This window comes from Bombus vosnesenskii, unplaced genomic scaffold, assembly GCF_011952255.1.
Source record: "Bombus vosnesenskii isolate JDL3184/JDL3185 unplaced genomic scaffold, Bvos_JDL3184-5_v1.1 scf7180000013263, whole genome shotgun sequence".
In the NCBI taxonomy this organism is placed as follows: domain Eukaryota; kingdom Metazoa; phylum Arthropoda; class Insecta; order Hymenoptera; family Apidae; genus Bombus; species Bombus vosnesenskii.
In genome coordinates, this window is record NW_022882923.1 from 2,200,353 (window position 1) to 2,222,377 (window position 22,025).

Sequence of the window (22,025 nt, forward strand, 5' to 3'; positions counted from 1 at the left end):
CGATCGCTGATAGCAATTCAAGCTGAGTACAAAATCTCGTTGTAAATGCCTATGTCGCGTTGCGCTTACTCGCTGTAAACGCATCAAACGCTATCAAACTAGATCGGAGAAAGAAATGGAATGGTATTCACCAACAATAATAATCTAACAAACTAGTTATTTCATTAAAACGAAGTGTACATGCTGTCTGCAAGAACTATCGCCAGCGCCAAATCGCTTAGAGTTTGTCGCATTCTCCGCTTATTTTTCGCAGTGGTTCGATTAATTTGCGATAGCATAACCTGGGCTAACGTAAGTAGCATCGACACAGCGATCGATAACGTCGTAGAACGAACGTTTCGCCGACGCGTTTTAGGCCAACGATTAATTTATCTTCGATGTGATTCTCTATTAACCTAAATGGTGTCGGTGATCTGAGTGCGAAAATTGTCAAGTGTCACCCCACCACCACCCACAATTTGTACGATTACCATGTCACAATACCAATTTTCTGCACCGTTAAACTGTTGTTATCATCTCTTTTTTTTTATTTTTCTTTCATTTTGTTTCCTCTCTGTCTCCCTTTTCGCGTCACAGTAACATTTTTGAGCAGTGTCAAGAACTCTCGATGTCATTTCACCGATTTCATATATAATCACTGATACAGCGACCAATCGAAACTGATCCCGTTGAATGATGCGACAAATAAAGCTAATAGTTGAATCTTTCTGCACCGACAGATATTCGTTCGAGCACAATTCGACTATGATCCGTTGGAAGATGAGCTGATACCGTGCGCACAAGCTGGAATCGCGTTTAAAACCGGCGATATACTGCAGATCATCAGCAAGGACGATCATTATTGGTGGCAGGCGCAGAAGGATAACGCGGCCGGTTCCGCGGGATTGATTCCTTCGCCTGAACTTCAGGAACGACGTATCGCTTACATGGCAATGGAAAAGAACAAGCAAGAACAAGGTAACAATTGAATAATTGTTGTGGTCAAGTTTATTCATAGATGAGCGCACAAGCTAGTTGTTTTTTAAGAGAATATTACTTTTACTTGTAACAGACCAAATGTCCAATGATTCATATTTCAATGAATGCTAAAGAAAAAGATTCGTTTATATGTATGTATAAGTTGAAAAACTAAAATTTTATACATATGTCAGTATAATAGTCAAACTGACCAATTTCTTCGAAGTGATCGCTTGCTTCCTGAAAATGAGACTAAACCATTAGATATATGCAATACATATTTTAATGAAGTTATGAGTTTTCCAAGAATTTGAAAGAGAAAATTCATAGCTTTAAGATAATATATAAAATGATCTACAAAGATAAAAATAACTACTATAAGAAAACGTATAGAAAGGTAATATAACAGAATTGGGCATTTCATTTGTTACGCTATAATAATATGAATATTTAATAATTATCATCAGAAATGCAGTTTTTGAGTTAATCTTTTTATGTTTGAAATTAATCTGCAGCGGCTATCATACAATTTTCTATTGATTTGTAGCTTATAAGCACATGTTTGATATAGAGACATCTTTTCTTCAAATTTATAGTATTTTTTATAAACAAAATATGGTCTTTTTATCTATTTAAAATATATACTATTTCTAATCATGGTCCATTATAAACAGCGTAATTTCATTCTCAAGAATTTAGTTGTTGTGGAAACGAATTAAAATAAATTCTTTACTCTTTATTTCTATGATTTTTTGGCCGATCCCGAACAGGAAAATTTATATGTATTCTCATGTGTTCCTCTGTAATTTTCTAATTGTACTACAGAAAGAAGTAGTTACTGAGGGTTCATAATATAGTTGTGCATTATAACGACGTTTAATATCGTAATTAATAAACGTGAATTTACTAATAGGTCTAAAGTATTCATCATGTTGCTTGTATATTATCAAGTCATACAACATTTATTTCCACTTAATTCTATTACTTAAAACAACAGTATAAATAATTTCATCCTGTTAACATCAAATTTAAATATTTTCTGAAATACACATATTTTCGCCAATTTTCCCTGGCTATCTCGTAACGAGATCAAACCTGACTGTCAAGAGGATTTGATCGCATGAAGGATAAAACACGGAAAGCAGCCGTAATTAACTTCTGTGATATGACTGCAGCAGTAAAAGAACGTTCTTTTTTCTCTCTCTCTCTCTCATCATGTAGTCTAGCATCGAACGAGTTCAGGGTAATTATAGGTTCCAGCAGATCGCATTCTGTCTGATATTCAGAACGGAAAACGAAATATTTTCGCCGCGTTTTTACCATTGCCTTACTGTATCCATTATCAAACCCTGTCACGTTTGATTCTCCGATTAATCTCCACTACTCTCGCTGCTGCCATGAAACAAATGTGCTGGTGAATATGATGTCATGTATGTGTTGTTAGATGTGCGCAGATTTTCAATGGAGCATGTAGTATCGTTCGATGTCAGTCATGTATATCGTGCGATACTGGTTCACGAGAAATCTACCAAGTTCATTCTGCGTGTTTTTTTTCTCTGTTTCTTTCTTTCTCTCTTCATCTCTCCAGCGATGGAACGAATGATTACGAAAGTTGAGTGTTTCAATGATTGATCGTGCGTGGTTACAAATAATGAAATTGCAATTTTCAATCGAACGAGCCCACGCAGTTCGATTCGCCAAACTTTTTGTATAACCAATTTTGTATAATGGAGGATTGTTTTATTCATTTTGACGTGTAATGTACTTCTTCTGAACGTTTTGTTCCTCGACGTGATACAGAAATATTCCAGCCTTCCTCTATGTTTAGGATAGTTTGCTATAAAAGATTATAACATAAAATAACATAACAATATAACATAAAAATTATAATTATTGTATGAAATGATAATGTGAAGGGTAAGGAGAAGGGAAAACGTTACAAAACAATTTTATCTAAAAAAAAAAAAAACAAGTTTTAATACTTTAGATCGATAGAAAGGCGTGGTTCGATAAAATCAACTACATCGTTTATTACTGTTCACGGTATCGAGTTCATGTATTTTCATTAGGTAGGTATTTGGAAAGATGTAAGCAAACACACACACAAATAATCGCTCTGCATTATTGTAATTTCGTTAAATTGAATACTGTAGAATGTAGAATATTGAAACAAAGCACAAAATATCCACTCTTAATATCATTAACCAGCCTCCAATATTTTAAATTACTCCCTCTTCAATTATTGAGTATATGCATGAATTTTTATTACTCCTAACATAATGCAGACTTTGATTAATTAAAAATGGTGAAAGTAGGAAGAGAGAGGAGATTCGAATTATTCAATCCCTCTAATCAGGGGAAAAAGTTAAAAATAAAATAAGAATAGAGATAAAGTTAACACTTTTAACTTTATCTGATATAAATATTTTTGCTTTGTAATCCTTCCTGACTCGACAGTTCCATAGCCCCAATTACCACCAACATAATATACCATACACCACGCAAAATGTAAAAATACTAAAAATAAGCATTTCTTATTTCTCCTCGTATCCTTTCTGTCTACTGTAAATAGAAGTGTACATATCTTTACTGTCAAAAATAATGAGCAAACGAGAATAGAAGAAATTACTAGAATACAGAAAATAAAAGAAGGAGAAACTTTTGAAAAAAATGATTGCGGAACCGTGCATCGTGATTAGCAGAGCAGAATGATAGGTCGAAAAAGAAATGATTAGCTTCAGTGATACAGCTGTTATTTTGTGTTGTGCGGGGCTAGATGCTGAAGGAGAAGGAGGATGTTCTTCTCACACCGAAGGCTGCGACGGTTCGACAGGTATGACTCTGCCTTCAGGTAGACAACGCGTAGAGTCACGTAGAACCGTGTAGTCCGCATGAAATACAAAATATACTTGTTCCGTGCTTTCAAACACACGCATTAATTTGACGAGAATAAAAGGAAACACTATTTTTCTGAGGAAACTAACCTTCAGGAAATTAACTTGGCGCTATATCTTTTCTTTTTTTTTAAAAAGAAAGAGCGAATGGCTTTGAGTCTCATCAATGAAAATGATCGATCGAAAATCAGAGATCTTTGTGCTTATGATAATTTCATTTAAATGTTCTCAATATATACATGTATATTTTCTTTCGTACGTATCGAATCATGCAATACATCTCATCATCACGAGTCATTAAACATCTGGGACAATATAAATAGTTGGGCTGACATGAATAGTTTTGTACCAATATTTACATTTCAAAACCACAGGTCAGTGAAATAACGAATAATAGGGAATGATGGAAGGAATATTTTCTGTTTAATAAATTTTATGTCCAACCTCGCTGTATTTTTAGCAAGAAAACTTTAAAAATGTTGTTTTGCTTGCCTATTAATACGAATACATTATTCATTTCCCTGGAGTTTTATTGAAGTTTCAAACAACAAATTACATATTGTTTCTGCTACATGGAGGTTGTATTGTTCTGTCAGCTGCAGTTTTGCACTAAGTAAATCAGCGAATTATGTGGAACACAAAATAATGCGTACTGGAAAATAAAATCGCAACGAAGGTAATTTATTATTTTACTATATGACTAAAACTTTGTCATCCAATACAATTAGCTAGCTACATTAATAAGATATAAAAATAAAATTATTTAGCCTTCATATCAAACAATATATAATTTCTTATTTAAAACCTATGAAACACCATGTATGAGAACAACTTATGATTCGTCAGTAAAGGCCCACAAACTCTAAAGTTTTATTATTAAAAAAATAAATGAAAATGAATATATATTTATTCCCTCCAAAAAGTTTCCTTTCATCATCCCCTATATCATCACCTCCTATTTGATTAACATTGTACGTACTCTTTTTTTAAGTTATCAGATCTTGTACAGATTTAACTCTGATACATCTGGTACTTAATATGCAGTTAAAAATTTGCGACTTTTTGTTATTGTTAATGCAATATATAATCTAGGATCTATATAACTTTGAAATGCTAAATTAAATTGAATCAGAAAATTACTATTATTAACAGACAGTGTTGATGTCAGTTTCGATCTTAACTTAAAGCAATTATTATAAAATCAAACTTTAAAGCAATAATTCTGAAACGATAAATTCTATTATAATTTAAGTATGTAGCAATTTACAATTCTTTTATCTTATAATCTTTTATCATTCATATGTACACGCTACAACTTATAGTTTTTGTAAAAAATAGTTTGTAATTGATACAACATATAGAACATAAAATTTTCTATACAAATTCTTTATAGAAAGAGACAAGTGTTCATTGGAAATATTATTTAAATGTTCTGTGTGTTGTAATATAAATAACAGAAGGTAACTAATATTATTAATTGAAATTACTAGATTGAATTATATTATATGAGGTAATAAGAACACTTCATTCTATGGAGTTTTCACAAACTAGTAGATCCTTTTCTATCTTGTTATTTTACTTTAGTATTATACTTTGTACAGCGAGTTACTATACGTGATACAGAACATGCTTTCACGTGGCGTGCTTCGATGCATGCTTTCGCTAAACGTTTCACGCACTTACGCTTGTTTCGCACGACACCACTCGCAAGCACATCGTCGCAGCATTATTATGTTGAGATTTTGAACGAACATAATTCGACCTTCATTTTGAACGTTACTATCTATTGAATTTATTTCTCTCGTGAGGACGATTATAGAGTGTAAATTACTTATAATAATTTTATATCACTGTAATAAAATGACACAGTTGAAAAAACAACATAACAAGATGATACGTAGTGTGTTTTGAAAAGATTGAACAAGCTTATATAGAAGTTCTATGCGTTGAAGCGAGAGAAAAGATTCATATAAACAAATGTTTCAATGCGTTTTATAATGCGTATTATAATGTGTAGCATATATTATGCAGTATATACATATATCATACACACGAATATATTATAATATTATAGTAATGTAGTCCAAAAATCTTTTTGAATGAATTTGGCAATCTGTGACAAGATCAGTTTAAATCATGCATCGAATCTTATGGAAGAAACTACAAATATCTATTTTGACTATCTATTCTTGCTGCTATTATTCATCTATCGACATATATTTGTGTGAACCTCTTTTTTTTATTTTACATCTTTAAATTTGTGGTCCACCTTTTTGAAATACATCTCTCTTAACTTCTCAAAATTATTCGTATAATTCGTACTTATTTATATTTCGGATTAAGTACTAAAAAAAAATATTATTATATTCGCACTTCATTGTGTTTCCAACATTCCAACCCGAAGAGGAAGTGATTAATAGTATCCAAATACTATTACTAAATTATTACAATTTCAATTGCCCATAAATTATCTATCAATTCTAAAATCGTTCAAACTCGTCATAATTATGCTCTGATCGTGACGCCGATTCTCAAAGATCTCACACATACATACACACATATACACAGAGAAACCACCCGAGGATATGCCCTTCAACTTTCATCTTGTGACCTGCTGGAACACCCATCTCAGTGGGAATCCCACGCCCTCCTTTATGGTTATGGCTTCTATGTAAAACTGGCTGATTGAATGAAATCTCTTTACCATTAGAGAGAATATGCTTACACAGTGATTGACATTTACTGAAGTAGTTCTTCACTTCTATTGCGCGTAAAATGCTCATTCGGGCATTCAAGGAGAATGCTAATTAGCGATAATAGACTTTGCTGAGTGTTTCGATTACAGCCTACACGTTACACTATGAACGAATTTCAAGGAACGTACATACGTTTATGAATGGCATAGCAGTTGATAATGAGTTATTCTTCTATATTTATTTATTTTCATCTTGAAACGAAGTAATTTTCTATCGTTGATCATGTATTGTATTACCCGCTGGGACTGTTCTTCTCGTTGTATGCAGGTTGTTTTTTAATATGAGACGTAAATTGCCACGAAACGTCGGAATTATATATTCAAATATAAGGAAGCTTTAACTAACTTGTTGGATATAACTTTAATATATAGTAATAATAAAATAATGAAAAGAAGAATTATTAGTTTGAATATTGAGTTAATTGTGGAATGATTTACACGTTGGAAATTATTGTAATTTAGAATACTAAAGCTAGGAATTGATGTCAAAAAGTCAATTAATTAATTAATTATTTGCATCATATAATTCCCGTTAATTTTCCTACCAACAAATTATTACTTACAACATATGGTCAATGTGTCTCTATTTAAAACAAATTTATCAATATTTAAACATCCCATAGACATATTTGACATATCGTGCAATCTATAATAAACTCGTGTTCTGAAACAATTATTCAAATTAAACTAAATTATTTGAAGCATTGGGTTTGAATTTAATAAATTAAAAATGCAGAAAGAGCAATCTCTGGTTAATAATCTCTTTCTACGACTTTATGATATAAAAGTACTTTCATGTTATGAAATAACCTGCACAGAAAAAAAACTTCAGCGCTAGATAATTATTTGGATTGAATCAATCTCGTAGCGATCTTGTATGTTGAAATAATCAATTTCTTTAACTATCCAACGCATTTATTCAATTTACTGAAAGCCCAATTCTCTTCTCATTTAACGAAGTCAATAATTCCTTTCTTTTTTCCAAGAATAAATTTTTATTTCATTTTTATCTCGATTCGCAGAAATAAAAATCGTCTTGTTTACAAATTAATCTACATATTGCTGTTGATGAATAAGAGATACGAACTTAATAAGTTCAAATATATTCTTCTATTAGTTACGCTCTTTAATAATAACGCAAAATCCTCGAACTCTATAAAGAATTGGTTATTGATTTAACATACAGGAGTCAGAAGTAATTCTTTTACAGGATATCCGATTTCAAGTGGCTCTGTGAAATGATATTTACTTCAACTGCTCGACTAATCAATTTTTTGCATTTCCAGTGAATTGCTCAATATTTGGCCGGAAAAAGAAGCAGTACAAGGATAAGTATCTCGCGAAACACAACGCAGTCTTTGACCAGCTGGATCTGGTCACCTACGAAGAGGTCGTTAAGCTTCCTTGTAAGTACCTGTGTGACAATTTATTCTTCTGTGTAGATTATATCTTAATCTTAATCTTAGTCTTAATTAAGACCTTTATTGATTTTCAATGTAATTAAATTTTTTAAGATTAAAATTAGCTTATGATTAATAAATCTTAAAAATAAAACAGTATGTGATAAAAGGATCTTTTAAATGATTCAACCATAAAAATTTACTAGTGGAAATTGATATGATTTGATTACGAACTTCTGTATGTGCGTTAGAATGAGTGATTCGGGTAATTGGGTTACAAGTTACAAGTGGAGTTCTGAGGTTGGAAATTGAAATGGAACATTTGTTGGAACATTTGTATTAAAATTGAGTAGAGAGCGATAACCAGTAGAAAAGAGAACGATTTAAAGGATACACGTGAATATAATTTGAATACTACAATATTTTAAAATTAATTTCTATTTTTGTGTTTATCTTAAAAGATAAAAGATAAACATTTTATTAAACTAAAACGTAGTTTTCTATGGGAGAAATGAATGAAGATGTATCTTATGTTTTTAAATAATCAACTTAAATATTTAAATATTTCTTTAAGCATTTCTTATTAATATTTATGATAATTTTTTTCAGATCCTGCATTCCAACGGAAAACGTTAGTGTTACTGGGAGCACATGGTGTCGGTCGTCGTCAGATAAAAAATACCATTATCGCGAAGCATCCTGACAAATATGCCTATCCTATTCCACGTAAGTATAAAAAATTTTCGTTTCAACTTACATTTCTTAAAAATATCCAGTATTAAATATTCTAATACCATAAAATTTATATACAAATATTTCTTATGTAGAACTAATGTAGTTTTACACTTGTAGTTTTATTACCTTATAATACCACTGTTAAACATTACAAACTCGAAATGTTTCGTGTTCGCAATTTACCAACTACAAAATTTCATATTTCAATCCATTAACAAAATTCAATGCCAAAAGTCAATTTGCAAACATAGATCAAAACACGTCTACTAAAAAAATAGTGAATTAAAATCAAAATTGCCTGATTTTTTAGATACAACGAGGCCTCCACGGAACGACGAAGAGAACGGTCGCAATTATTATTTCATATCGCACGATGAAATGATGGCTGACATCGCTGCCAATGAATACCTCGAATATGGTGAATAAATCATTGTCAAGTCCTTTTACATTTTACGTAAAGAATTTTCTAACTTAAATCTTTCCATAGGTACGCACGAAAACGCTATGTATGGAACGAAACTCGAAACGATCCGCAAAATACACGAAGAAGGCAAGGTGGCGATATTGGACGTCGAGCCTCAAGCTCTGAAAGTGTTGCGTACGGCGGAGTTCGCGCCTTATGTAGTTTTCATCGCAGCTCCGGTATTCCCAAATATGCCTGATGTAAGTAGAATATTGATCGTTAACATCTTCCTGGGGGAATCGAGCTAACTACCGTCGCGAGCTTAACTATCAACTAATTGAGCAATTAATTGCCCGTTGACGAGATTATGAAACTTGAACGCTTGCGTTTAATTGAATTCACTGGGATCGAGAATTGCGTGGGTAGATAAGTAAATATATATAGTAGAAGTAACTAATTCAAAATATATGAATTGCACAAAAATAGTTGAAAAATAATTGACAGTGAACAATAGCTTCAAGAAGAGTAATTTTTAATTTATGTTTTTCGAAAGATGCTATTAAATCCTGATGTAGGTAAGATGATTCTTGAATTTATAATGTGTATAATTTTCGGCAAAACGGAAGCTACACGATAAAGTTAATATTACTATTGCATGAATATTAGTATTACCAAAAACATAATGAATATACAATATTCTAGTAAAATGTATTCATGAACGCTATTTATTATAGATGATAAGTTAAAGCATTAATGGTTTCATCATTACTCATAAATCGTAGCAAATGTGAAAAATCACAAAAAGAGGGAGACTTTGCCCTCTTCTATTTTCTTTACAAAAGAACACCGAGAACTAACAATGTGAATACCCTGTATCATCTCTTCTATAAAGAAAGTTAATTTCCTTGACTCGTTCTATTGTAATAAATCCTCAACGTACTTCTCCATGTTTGGAAATGTTGAAGCAACGTTTAATACGTGTTTCAGTGCGACGGAAGTCTGGAAAGACTGGCGAAAGAATCGGATTCACTGAAGCAAGCGTACGGTCACTTTTTTGACCTGACCATCGTCAACAACGAGATCGATGAGACGATCGCACAATTAGAGGCAGCCATCGAGCGGGTTCATACGACACCGCAATGGGTACCTGTGTCCTGGGTCTACTGACAGCGAACCTCGCCAATTCGTCAGATCACTAACTGTAATGGCTCATCGAATGTGAAACAGTGATCATCGAATCGCGATCCACCGAACGACCGGTCCGTTTGCGATCGTTTTACTACGGCCAACGACAAATATTCTCAACGTTGTACGCCTGTAAGAATTCGCGGTGTTCGTGGGGAATTATCACGATGATAAATCGTAAATAGCCGATTCGTAAAGCAAGACAAGCCGCGTATAAATACGTCGGACCAATCGAACGAACGAATTTACCGTCAATTCTTCGATCGATCCACAGCACGATATCGACTGGAATGCGTGACTTTGGCCGTGTGTTCATTGACTTTTTTCATTACTAATTGAATTATTCTATAATTATTATTGAATCGTCGTTATCGTTGTAATCCGCGGGTAGAGGCGAAGAGACGAAACTGTTGATGTTATCGCGAGGCGCAGAATACGACAATCAAAAAAGCAGAGAGAACATACGTTTCGATTTTTCGATATATAAGTTCCATAGGACTGTAATTATTACTTCCTCGATAAATATAAGCAATACGATTTTCCACGTATCCTTCGATATATATCGTCTCGGTTAATGGATCAATTCAACGAGTCGTCATGTAAACGAATGATATTAATTTCCTCACGATTATTTTAATCGTGCAGTTTTCTCTCTTTCTCTCCTCGCGCGTTTTCGCTTCTCTCTCTCTCTCTCTCTCTCTCTCTCACTGTCACTCTATTCATTTCCTCTCCACCTGTCTCTTCGTTCCGTGATCTTGTTTCTTGCATTTTCTCTCCAGACATTCCTCGCGCCACGTTTAACGCGCGTTACACGAATTTATCGCTATACATATAGTTTTCGTCAGTCTGGTACGGTCTGTACGATAGCGATGCAGAAAATGGTAAACGATGCGAGTATTACCAAATAGAATCGAAGAGCAGCGAGACTATTTTGCTCTTCGAAGATTACGTTCTATCGAAGAGGATCAAAATGGGGAACGGTCGTTCGAACTGTTCGTGAATGTTGACCGAGTGGACACGCTTGTACCGTTCTTTGAAAAAAAATCTGTCAATCGACTATCCGTAACCTGTAATTGCCTCTTATCGTACTCTCTTATAACTACTTACACAAAGTGAAATAAAAAAAAAACACTAGGACCGCGCTGTCCGATAGTCCGCCACCGATATCCCACCGTAATAGTCAATCTTTGTCTGTTCAAGTTTAAAGGAAAACCGGACTATCGACAGTTAGTCGTTTACCTGTAACTTTAAGCAGTAGAGAAACTTCGCCGATTTCGTCTAGTACTTCTAACATCTAACACAAAGTTCATCCGTTGTCGTGAGACTCGCGATGAACCTTCGTACGTGTATATGCGCGAGCGCTATTCTTTAACCGTATCGTTTTGTTTCCTTCTCTCCTGACTCGAGCGTTTCAGTACGGTTCCTGAAACTTTCCTGTGCTGCGTTTTGATTTTTCGCCGAATCTAGGACGTCGAATCGCGTGCATTTCTTCATCGTCATCATATATTTTCTTTTTCTCGTTCTTCTGAAGCAAAGATGTCAGAAAACATCTACCCGAATATCGATCTACAATATCTATTTAACGCTATCTATCAGTGTTGCTTTTGGTTCGAGTGACGCGCATCGAACGAACGTCTTAGAACCGGCGTTGATCTCAGCAAAACTACTTCCACGAGATTACGTTGGATATACGATACACATGTACAATGTACACACATCTCAAATGTAATATCACTCGGTTCGCATTGCACCCTCGTACAAAGCGCATAATCGAATGACGAAGTAACTGAACGCGGTTTACTATACGATATTTATAACACGTAAACTCAAGTAAATAGATAGTCTACCAAACTATATGAAATAATACTAAACACCGTCTCGCATTAAAGAAAAATGAAAAAAAATACGTTGTATAATGATAAAAAATACAAAAGTCTAGAACACGTACACACACAGTGACACGTGCATACACGTAGACGCTTATATGAACATAACGCGACGTTACATACACATAATGCAAACATGTACACGTAATATATATACATATTTATGTATATAATATATATATATATATATATTATAATACATATAATATATAATATATATTATATACAGAATTACACATGGACATAAAATACAGATACGTACACGGACAAGTAACGCGGATTCACGAGAAACAGATTTAACGACTAGTTAATTAATTAAAAGCGATTAAATAAATTAATTGTGTAACTAATTAATACTAAATTACTAGAAGACTAATAGGAAATTTGCATATACAGCCCGTAGAGCGAAGGAGTGAGTGCGTGTACGTACGGGTATGGTGTGAATCCCTTGCATTCGCGATCTGCGTTGTGATCGACCCTCACGCGGCTTTGTTCAGAATTTGTTCAATTACAGCTCAACTATTTATAAAGATCTCGAGAGGAACATACGCACACATAATACACGCAACAGCACATATGTACATGCATACTAAAAGATAAAAGAAACATACGTTAGTACACGTATACATAACAATTGCAAACACGTACAACATGCGTACACATACTACTAGGTTTTACTACATTCTTCCTATTCGACACACGATATTAGTCATCGAGCGTGTAATTATCCTTTATTAAACGCGATACTTCGATGATGGAGTTATATAAAAAAGAAAAAAAAGAGAAAGGAAGATCGATGCACGTTCTACTGTTCTATCTATATTTTGCGGAGAAATATCATTTCTTCGAGCAGCAAGCCCACCAAATACACGAAGACAAGTCTGAAATCGTCGAAAAAACGGGAAAAAGATGAAAAATAAAAAGGAAATGTCGCGTGAAACTTTAAGGGAAGCTCGTGTCGGTATGATCGTTTATGTGTGAATGAGAAACTGTCGAAACGCAAGAAGAACGAATCTTCAGTGATTTTGTAATATTTCTTATAAGTTGTAGCTGCCATATCCAGTAAAATTAAGTACTAGGTGCGCTGGGTGATTATATGACGACGACTGTTACGATAACGATTCTAATGGTGATGATGGTGGTAATGATGATGACGATGATAATGATGATGATCATAATGATCCTACGTGCTCCTGCAAGTGTGTGTCCGCGACTTTGGATGAGTTACGCTAAGATGTTGAAAGACGACGGGTCTAAAGAAAACAATAACAGTTCATTACAATTATGTAATTATAAGTAAGAGAAAGAGACGAAGAGTATTATAACACGTTGTTAATTGAATTAATAAAACTAGCCCAAAGTGTCTACATAGCTTTTGCTTAATCGCCTTCCTTGTTGATCTATTAATTATACGTGGAATATAATTATACATATAATACATGGAATTTCGTCATAATGTATATTCAATCTTTTTTATGTTGAAACTCCAATTTTTTTTTGTTATATTTAATATTTGTATAACCACTTTAGTAATTCCGATCTTATCCTTAACCAGATACTTTCATAATTAAGGAATGAAGAGTTAATAACGACGAATCAATTTTGGGTAGATCCTAACAAATGTTAATATGACATAATTTATTATATATATATTATTATATAAAATATTAACAAAGGTAATAAAAAAAATAAAATATAAAACCTATTGAAATAAAATCATCTGTTTTTAAATATTATTAAGCTTCAAGTAAAAATTATTGTTTGTTCATAATGTAGAAAATATAAACTATTTCTTTTAAACGTTGTATTAAATACTCTTATTAACTACAAATGTACATATTTTATAATATTATATACAATTGTTCTCTGCTATCACACAATATATTAATATATTACTTCAATAGAAGTGGCAGCATGAAGGTATAATTTGTAATTATCAAAATGTTAAATCGATGATTAATATCCGAGCATAAAATTACTGATTCAATAATTTTACGTTTTTAATCACTTTTCTCAAAAATGTATGAAATACATATTACATGTTTTATGATACGGAGTGCTTCAATAACAACGCAGAAGTTCGTTAGAGTTTTAAGTACCTAGACTGATCACATAATTTAATCGCACGTCTATCTATATTTATTATTTATTTACTATGACCTACTTCGCGTTTAAAATACGCATATTTAATATTTTAATATTTTAATTTACTTAATATCATGACCGTCCGCAAAGAAAGTTTACTGTACTAAATTTTTACATAATTATTCACAGTTCCAGAGGAACTTTAGCCGTATCTATTTTTCATCTTTAAAGGAGGAGCTGTTCCTCTTTCTTAGTCATCTTTTCATTGCTGTAATTTAAATAACGTTTGGACTGAAATGATATTCCTAATGCACTATATTTACGCTACTAACCGTATTATAATATCCTACCTATTTAAACAACAATTCCATGTTAAATTCAAATACGTCGATGCTTCCTTTTCAGTGGATGTTTCCGTGTCATGTTATTTCTTTTAAGTATTATCGAAGGTGGGAGAAGCAGGTCCATTCCGGAAGTTTCTGTCTTGTTACACTGATTCTGGTCCATAGCAAACATGTACTCCAGATCGATATCATACCTTTGTAAAAAAACGTATAAGAAAATTAATTTGATGATACTTTAAAAGACTTTCCTTCAACAAAATTTATTGAATGTTACTTTGTACAGTTATAACTCAAATCTAATTCAATCTCGAATCTAACATGAAACAACCGATGATAGAATAAAAGATTATTTTATAACAAAATTTAACGATATTGATTTTATTCGATTTTTCAATGCTCAACTATTCAAGTCTACTTGTATCAATGAGGAGTATTCCAAGAAACCATAAGCTAAATAATCTAAAAGCTAAGTCTAGGATATTCTATATCATAGACATACACATATGTAATTACTTCATAAATAAATACGTTTAATAAAACAATCGAATAAACTTTCCAGTCTCTTCCGAACTGTCGTGCATCTGGGAGAGCCTGGATTCTAGTGGGATAAATATTTCATGAGTCTATGGTGTTAGATATCCACCGTATTAATTAAATCCTCACATAGGCTCAGTCATTAGTTATCCGTGTCCAAGAGAAATAAAACCATGTCGTTACTCACCTGGGCAATTTCTCGCGAAGATAAGAAATAACGTTAGCTCCAAGACTTGGCTCTCGACTCATGATGAAGCTCGATAAATATCGAGGACTTTTACTCTGTTCCGCGCAATGCATTAGTAATGCCCACGATTTGTAGTCCGAATCAAGTACGTATGTATTGTACACGCCCTCATCTACAAAATACGAGTAGGAATGGGAATTCAGAACTTTGGATGTTGTTCAAGAGTTAAGTTAATTCATAAATTACATGATATTGCTATTTGGCAATATGTGTATCTATAGGGTGACTCATACAATGTATCACCTTAGATTATTTTATTGTTGGTGAACCAATTAAAAATATTTTTGTTTGGTATAATATGATTCAAACAAATCATTAAGTGGCTATTTTCTTTTTCAAAATTACCTTTATCTTTGTATAGGTAAATCTATAACCCTTCTTCATTCATCTTTTAGTGAATGTTTGAAACAAATTCGAAAGAAATTACTGTACGAGATACATGACATTTATTGTATCATATACTCAAGTGTATTTATACTATGTATCAGATATAAAATATCGATGTAAGCGAATGAATGGAACAAATGTATGGCATCAATTTTTGCTTCTCTTATCATATATTGTCGTAATAAGTAAAATCGGACAAAACAATTATTACTAAAGTCAAATTTCTTGACTTACATTTATTAACATTTTGAAGCTTTATTCACGAGTAATATAGACTTTCCACAACCCTCATTTATCGTTAGTGAAATCAGTAATCTAATTCGTGTTTGGTACAAATATTGCTTGAGATTCGTATTCCTAATACAAAAAAGAACATTCAAGTATCGTGAACCTCTATTATACAAAATATTTTTAGAAGATAATCAAACACGATACCTACTAAATCGATTGAATAGGAAACGAAGAGTTGTATGTCTGTAGAGAACAGAAAAGGGGGAAAAGTGGGTGAACTACGCTTCTCGTGAATAGTAGCGATTGTGAGCTAGATAAGTATAGCGTATGGTCGAAGTAAAAATCAAAAGTTATATTGGTACATAACATTAAAATAATTTATGAAGATATCTGTAGCTTCCGGTTGTCAAGCATATCTTTCTCACAAAACACACTTCGTCAGTGCTAAAATTAGTGCTTCCGTTGTTTAAAATACAAACTTTTGTAGAATCATTCTCTTTACAATACTTAAAATTAGAGAAATATCTATAATTTAATACTAATAATTTAGTGGCAATCTTTCAGTGAAAACGAATATTAATAAAAATTTGTCTGTAAACAATTCTTACTTTTCAACTGTTCCTCTATATAATGTATGAATACGCGAAGTTGATTTCTTATCTTTCAGAAAAGTAATCTATCTGGTTGAGATATATCCTTTTTTTTTTGGTGAAAGATAATACTACTACCGTTTTTCCTCTGGAAACTAAATCTATCTACGAAATGATAATTAAAACTCTGCTTCTTTGAGGTTATCAACATCGCTTTTTGTGTCAGAACGTTAACGAATCCTTGAAACATTTAATATTTGAAATATTTAATACCATTTCCAACGGAATATAACACTGAATTTTATTCTACCATATATTTCATTAATTTAATTCAAATAAATGAAGTATTTTTTCCATTTGAAGTTAGAAAATCGTTGTATTGATTGTCTATTTTAGCATAGTGAAATGGCAATTTGACACTGATTGTTGATAAGAAACCAAAGAATACTTTAAATGCTTAATTAAAATTCCTCGTACTAAATAATTAGAGTTAATTTAAGTCCATTCGATTACTAATGTATTATAAATTCACTACAATCAGAGCAATTCATTAGATTCGTTAAAAGATTTTATTAAATATTTACGCAAGTCCTTGATACTTACACGGATATTCAGCGTGTACCCAATGAGCAGGTAATTCTGGAGAAGGAATCTTCCAAGTGATGTTGCCGACAAGTTGCTCATTAATCGGATCATCGGTGAAACTGTAAGTGAAATTCATGGTAACCTCTGTGCTTTCAGGCGAAATCGACAATTCGGCTCGCATGCATCTATATGCGAGTGCTTCCTCCGAGCTTGCATAATACTGCACTATGTACCACGATCCAAGAAACTGCAAAAAATTTAATTTCTTTATTAATGTAGCACAGAACGTGTCTTCACTGGCAATCCTTGGAGCTGTTCGCATCTAATACTCGTTTTGTTATTCGCGCTGTGATGTTAATCTAACCTCTCTAACGGACTACAGAGCAGAAAGCAAGTTCTCGAGCAAAACGTAAGTGCATGGGACGTTTAATAAGCGAAAATATTATATTAAGCGTGAAAATAAATATCAGAATTTACATAATTCTATCGATAACAGGAGACGTGTGTTTATCGTTAAATGTTGTTCTGTTATTTCATGAATATAGGCTTTGGAGAAGAAGTGGTACAAGTGATATGTTAAATCCTAAAGCTTAGAAAATTATAGGTTACTAGTATTTTGAAAAAGGTTATGAAAAATATGTTTATGTGTGCACCATTTTTCCTATGAATAGCACTTCTGCAACTTTTTATTAAGGCCTTCAAATATTCTTCAAAAACTTGCACATAGAATTTGCATGAATACAAGTTTTAAAAATTTCTACGACAAATAATAAATTATTTTGATCACTTTGGTAATTTCAATGTGAATGTAACCTTGGTGAAAACATTTTGGTTGAAGAAGATTTCCTGGTTCTAAAATATTCACTATTTCGAATCGAATATACTTAATTCTTCGAAGCAGCATTTCATGTCTCAAAAATAATGTACATATTTTTGACGATCGCGATAGGTGGTCTATTCTACAGATGATTTATACGAGAGAGGAAAATTCGGTATCCCTGTCTTGTGTAAACGGTGCAGAGAGGTTCGTCGGTGTTTACGTGAGGCAGGTCGTGCAATCGTTGCCGTGGACTGTCATTTAGTTCGGCATGCAATGCAAAACTGTCCCCCTTTCTGCCTCCCGTGCATTCATCTTCTGTAGAACATCCATCCATCTCTCTGTCTTGATTATCATTATTTCAACTGCACGTCGATATTTACACACCGTGAACAAAGAAAGAAAATTCGTATTTCATTCGTAGTTGATCCTTTTTTTAGCATCGAGCTTAATTCCTTTCTTTCTCGATTGATGTAATTCAAAAATAGTAAAATTAATCGTAAGATATTTTCGTAATTATCTTGTAACGGTAGTGTTATAGAATTTTTATATAAATATTAAATTTTTCCAATTTTACTTGTTTTAAAATACACTCTTTTCTTAAATAGGATTTTGAATTATACAAAGATTGAGATTGATGAGGCAATGAACGCTTGAAGCTCAAAATTTAAAACTTATGCTATTTGTGGTTAACTAGTCACGAAGGAAAATGTCACGTAACATGTATAGCTCGTTGCTTCCCGAAGTGAAGAGATTATAGTAGCTATTCCCGTTATCAGTTCCGTCTAAGACCCACGAAGAACAGTAAGTACTATACTTTCGTGAGCTGAGAGCCATAACTTTATAAATACTTCTTTATTGTTTGTCGATTTTAAGAATTCACAATATGAATTTGTATGTAAATAGACATATGAACATTTATGTGGATTAAGGAAATCCAATTTAAATCCAATTGTGAAATATAAAACTAACAACATAAAATAACAATAATTCATTATAAATTACACGAGGGTAATACAGCTCATGCATAAAATTAGTTTTGCCATCAAATTACAAACAGATAACAGGAATGAAACAATAACAGGAATGAAAACGTCATTGTCTAAAAATAAATATCGTGTCAATATTTTTTGTGTTATCAATGGAGCTAATCGATTCAGTTCATTGCCTATTTAAATAGAGAATACCAAGATTAACCTCTTAAAAGGAAAGCTGATTATCTCATGTATTGCTAGTGGTCATCGAATAAGCATTCAATTTTACAAACGAAAATTTTAATGTCTTAAAGATAGATTCATTACGAATATGAAATTGCTTGATTTAAATAATACAAATATCAATATAATGAGAAGTAAATTCAATATTATTTTCGGAGGCAAAAAAAGAGCAAAAGAAAACGATGATCAAATTTTCTCTTAATTTTACCATTTCCTATTGACATAGATGTATCATGAAATAACAACTGAAATGGATAAAGTAACTGATCGTAGATCACATAAATCATACGTGAAAATGTATTAATAAGAAACATAAATATTAATAAAATTCTAAAGCCAAACTGTTTAATCTGAGACCATACAAAGGTGTTCAATGAAATGAAGTAGTTTTAAATGCACGCAAGGTACATATGTCCGAAATAGCCTTCCCTTAAACACGCATAAAGTTCCAAAAATAAGTTGCTCCAAGTCTTCCTTTGAAAGAAGATTCGCGATATTTTACGCGAGTCCTTGTCTACTATATAAATCGTACTGTGTCGAAAAATTTCAAAATTTTGAGTCAGTTATAAGCACAACGCATCTCTTACAATATTTTAACTACAATCGAACCGCAATATCATGAGGAAATTGTAATTCCTGTTATCGCGTCCGTATACGATCGGGAGTATTCAACAAACGCGGTCCAATTGCGCTCCCCCGCAATTATTATTATATATTCAAAGTACATATTGATCGGCAATCCGTCGTGATCGTCTATTTATGAAATCAGAACATCAACGAGAGATATGTAACTCGATGTTTAACGATTCTGTTCTATGTAGCAATTAGGGAAAATTCAGCAGCTGATTATCAGCATTAACGTATCGCCAAGTTACCATGTTTGATAATGCTTCACATTAAAAGAAGATATTGTATCAACGAGATTTTAATAACGTCTCTTTTCTAAAAATTTTATATTGTATAAGTATTTTCATTGTAAATTGCGTTTGGATCTATATAACTTAAAAGTGTCTTTAGATTATTGTAATTCTTTTGTACCGAGCTTTAGTGAAGTTATTCTGTTTATTTTTCATATAATTCGATTCGCATTGATTTACAATCAAATGAATCATTCGAGCATCAAATTAACTAATTAGATTCTCTGAAAATTTCTTAATTTTAACATCCAGTAGAGTACACGATTATTGTTTAATTTTTCGGAAACCAAATGGTCAACATCAACAAAACTAATCGATTTATCTTTCATACAACACAAATCTAAGATGAATCCAACATGTATCTTCTACGGTATTAAATAAATCAAAGTATCTGAAATTTAGATTCCGAATAGAAGAAATCACAATAGGTACATTACACCGAATAACTCCATAAATAACGAATACAGCATTCACGGAGCGCCAAGGATTTTCGTCAACCAAACGATAATCAAAGGTAACACGAAACGTACCTCGGATATGTCAAAATTTCGTATGCCCTTTACTTTGGGACACTTGGTCTTGTCCTCCCGCCTTTTCCACGTAGCGGCGGTACAGTCGATCAAACATAGGAACAACAGTAGCACTATTATCGGCGAATAGAATCTCTCGCGTCTCGTTCCGGGCTGCATTCTCGGTCACATTCAAGCTTCTATCCGCTTGGCACACGCGGAGAGTCTTCTTACTTCTTCGCTCGATAGGTTTGCCTGGTCGACTAAAGGCCACCGAGTCGGTCAGAATGAAGAGCGGACGCGCTCATGACTACCACTATCTGTACAAACGAAGAGGGGGTGGTCACTATCACGTTCCTCCCTTTGCATTCTTGCTACTCTTTCGTTTTCAATCGGCAACTTGTTCTGCGCGTCGCGCGTACGATCCTCGTAACTGGCGCCAGCTTAGCTCAGGACTTCTGATCGTAGGCGTGATCGTCGTCACGGCTAAAGAAGGGCATCGACTGTTAGACCACCTCATCCCGCTTACTCTCTTACATCCGACTCGTATCTTCGCCGTCTTTTTACAGCTCGTATACCGCTTCGTGTTCAAGGTAACAGCGAACAATGTTCGACGAAGCTCTATGTCCTCAACGAGCGATCGATGAACGTTATAATTAGTCATTCAATCGAATGAATAATACCATATACGAATGGTACTAGAATACCAGACAATTGTTTTTTAGGTTTCTTATTTGAGGATAATCTAGCGATTCATATCTTCACTGTTTTGTATAACCCTATACTATAGGATGTTCCACGTCTCTATACTAAATTGTACTAGTATATTATGAATATAGGATACGCTATGTATGCCAATAAATTAGTTTCATACGAAGAATTGCTATAAAAATTTGTTTCAAAAGTTTGTGGTCTTTAATTTATGTTTTACAGCCTAATCAACATCATCATGCATATCGTAAAACGATGTGTACTTAGATCCGAGAAACTTGAGTCTAGGATTATGTATTTGAATTCAAAAGCTGTTAATTTTGAAAAAAATGTTGAAAAAGTTTGATTATTTAGGTTTGTCGCAGAAAAGAAACTTATACATTAATTTCGCTTATATCAATACATTTGTTCATGATTTAAGAAATTTTTAATAAAACTCTATTATTTTAGTACAATGTATTGGGCAATAAAATAATAATAATCAATAACAATATGAAATATTGTCTTTGAAAGACTGTCAGATAAAGAACGAAATTTAATTTGTACGTGATTGCAATAGTTCGTATAAATAAACTAATAATACGCCAAAGTTATAATGGCACAAGTGATATCTCATTTTCTTTTTATGATTAGGTC

The 22,025-nt window shown here is 32.8% G+C and overlaps 2 protein-coding genes across 12 annotated transcripts in view; one reads left to right on the forward strand and one right to left on the reverse strand.

Moving 5' to 3' along the window:
- LOC117233747 (peripheral plasma membrane protein CASK) overlaps positions 1–11,458 on the forward strand; it is a 260,101-nt gene extending 248,643 nt beyond the window's left edge. For 6 of the 10 annotated variants that reach the window (XM_033494324.1, XM_033494327.1, XM_033494315.1 and 3 more), the window contains 7 exons: positions 720–957; positions 3,734–3,790; positions 7,893–8,012; positions 8,616–8,732; positions 9,052–9,159; positions 9,229–9,404; positions 10,132–10,311. In XM_033494324.1, coding sequence (XP_033350215.1) covers positions 720–957; positions 3,734–3,790; positions 7,893–8,012; positions 8,616–8,732; positions 9,052–9,159; positions 9,229–9,404; positions 10,132–10,311 — 996 coding nt within the window. Of the gene's footprint in view, positions 1–719; positions 958–3,733; positions 3,791–7,892; positions 8,013–8,615; positions 8,733–9,051; positions 9,160–9,228; positions 9,405–10,131 lie in introns of all 10 variants that reach the window. The other 4 variants (XM_033494343.1, XM_033494348.1, XM_033494362.1 and 1 more) reach the window with 2 other exon arrangements.
- Positions 11,459–13,928: 2,470 nt separating this feature from the next.
- On the reverse strand, positions 13,929–20,858 carry LOC117232079 (apolipoprotein D). 2 transcript variants are annotated; one of them, XM_033491237.1, is made up of 5 exons: positions 20,700–20,858; positions 17,237–17,465; positions 15,366–15,537; positions 14,651–14,838; positions 13,929–14,568 (listed from the first exon to the last, which is right to left on the reverse strand). In XM_033491237.1, the coding sequence occupies exons 1-4, from the start codon at positions 20,856–20,858 to the stop codon at positions 14,679–14,681; spliced, it is 720 nt and encodes a 239-aa protein (XP_033347128.1). In that variant the 3' UTR covers positions 13,929–14,568; positions 14,651–14,678. The 2 variants fall into 2 exon arrangements, with proteins under 2 accessions (XP_033347128.1, XP_033347118.1); XM_033491227.1 differs by having other exon boundaries at positions 14,533–14,838.
- Positions 20,859–22,025: the final 1,167 nt, after the last annotated feature.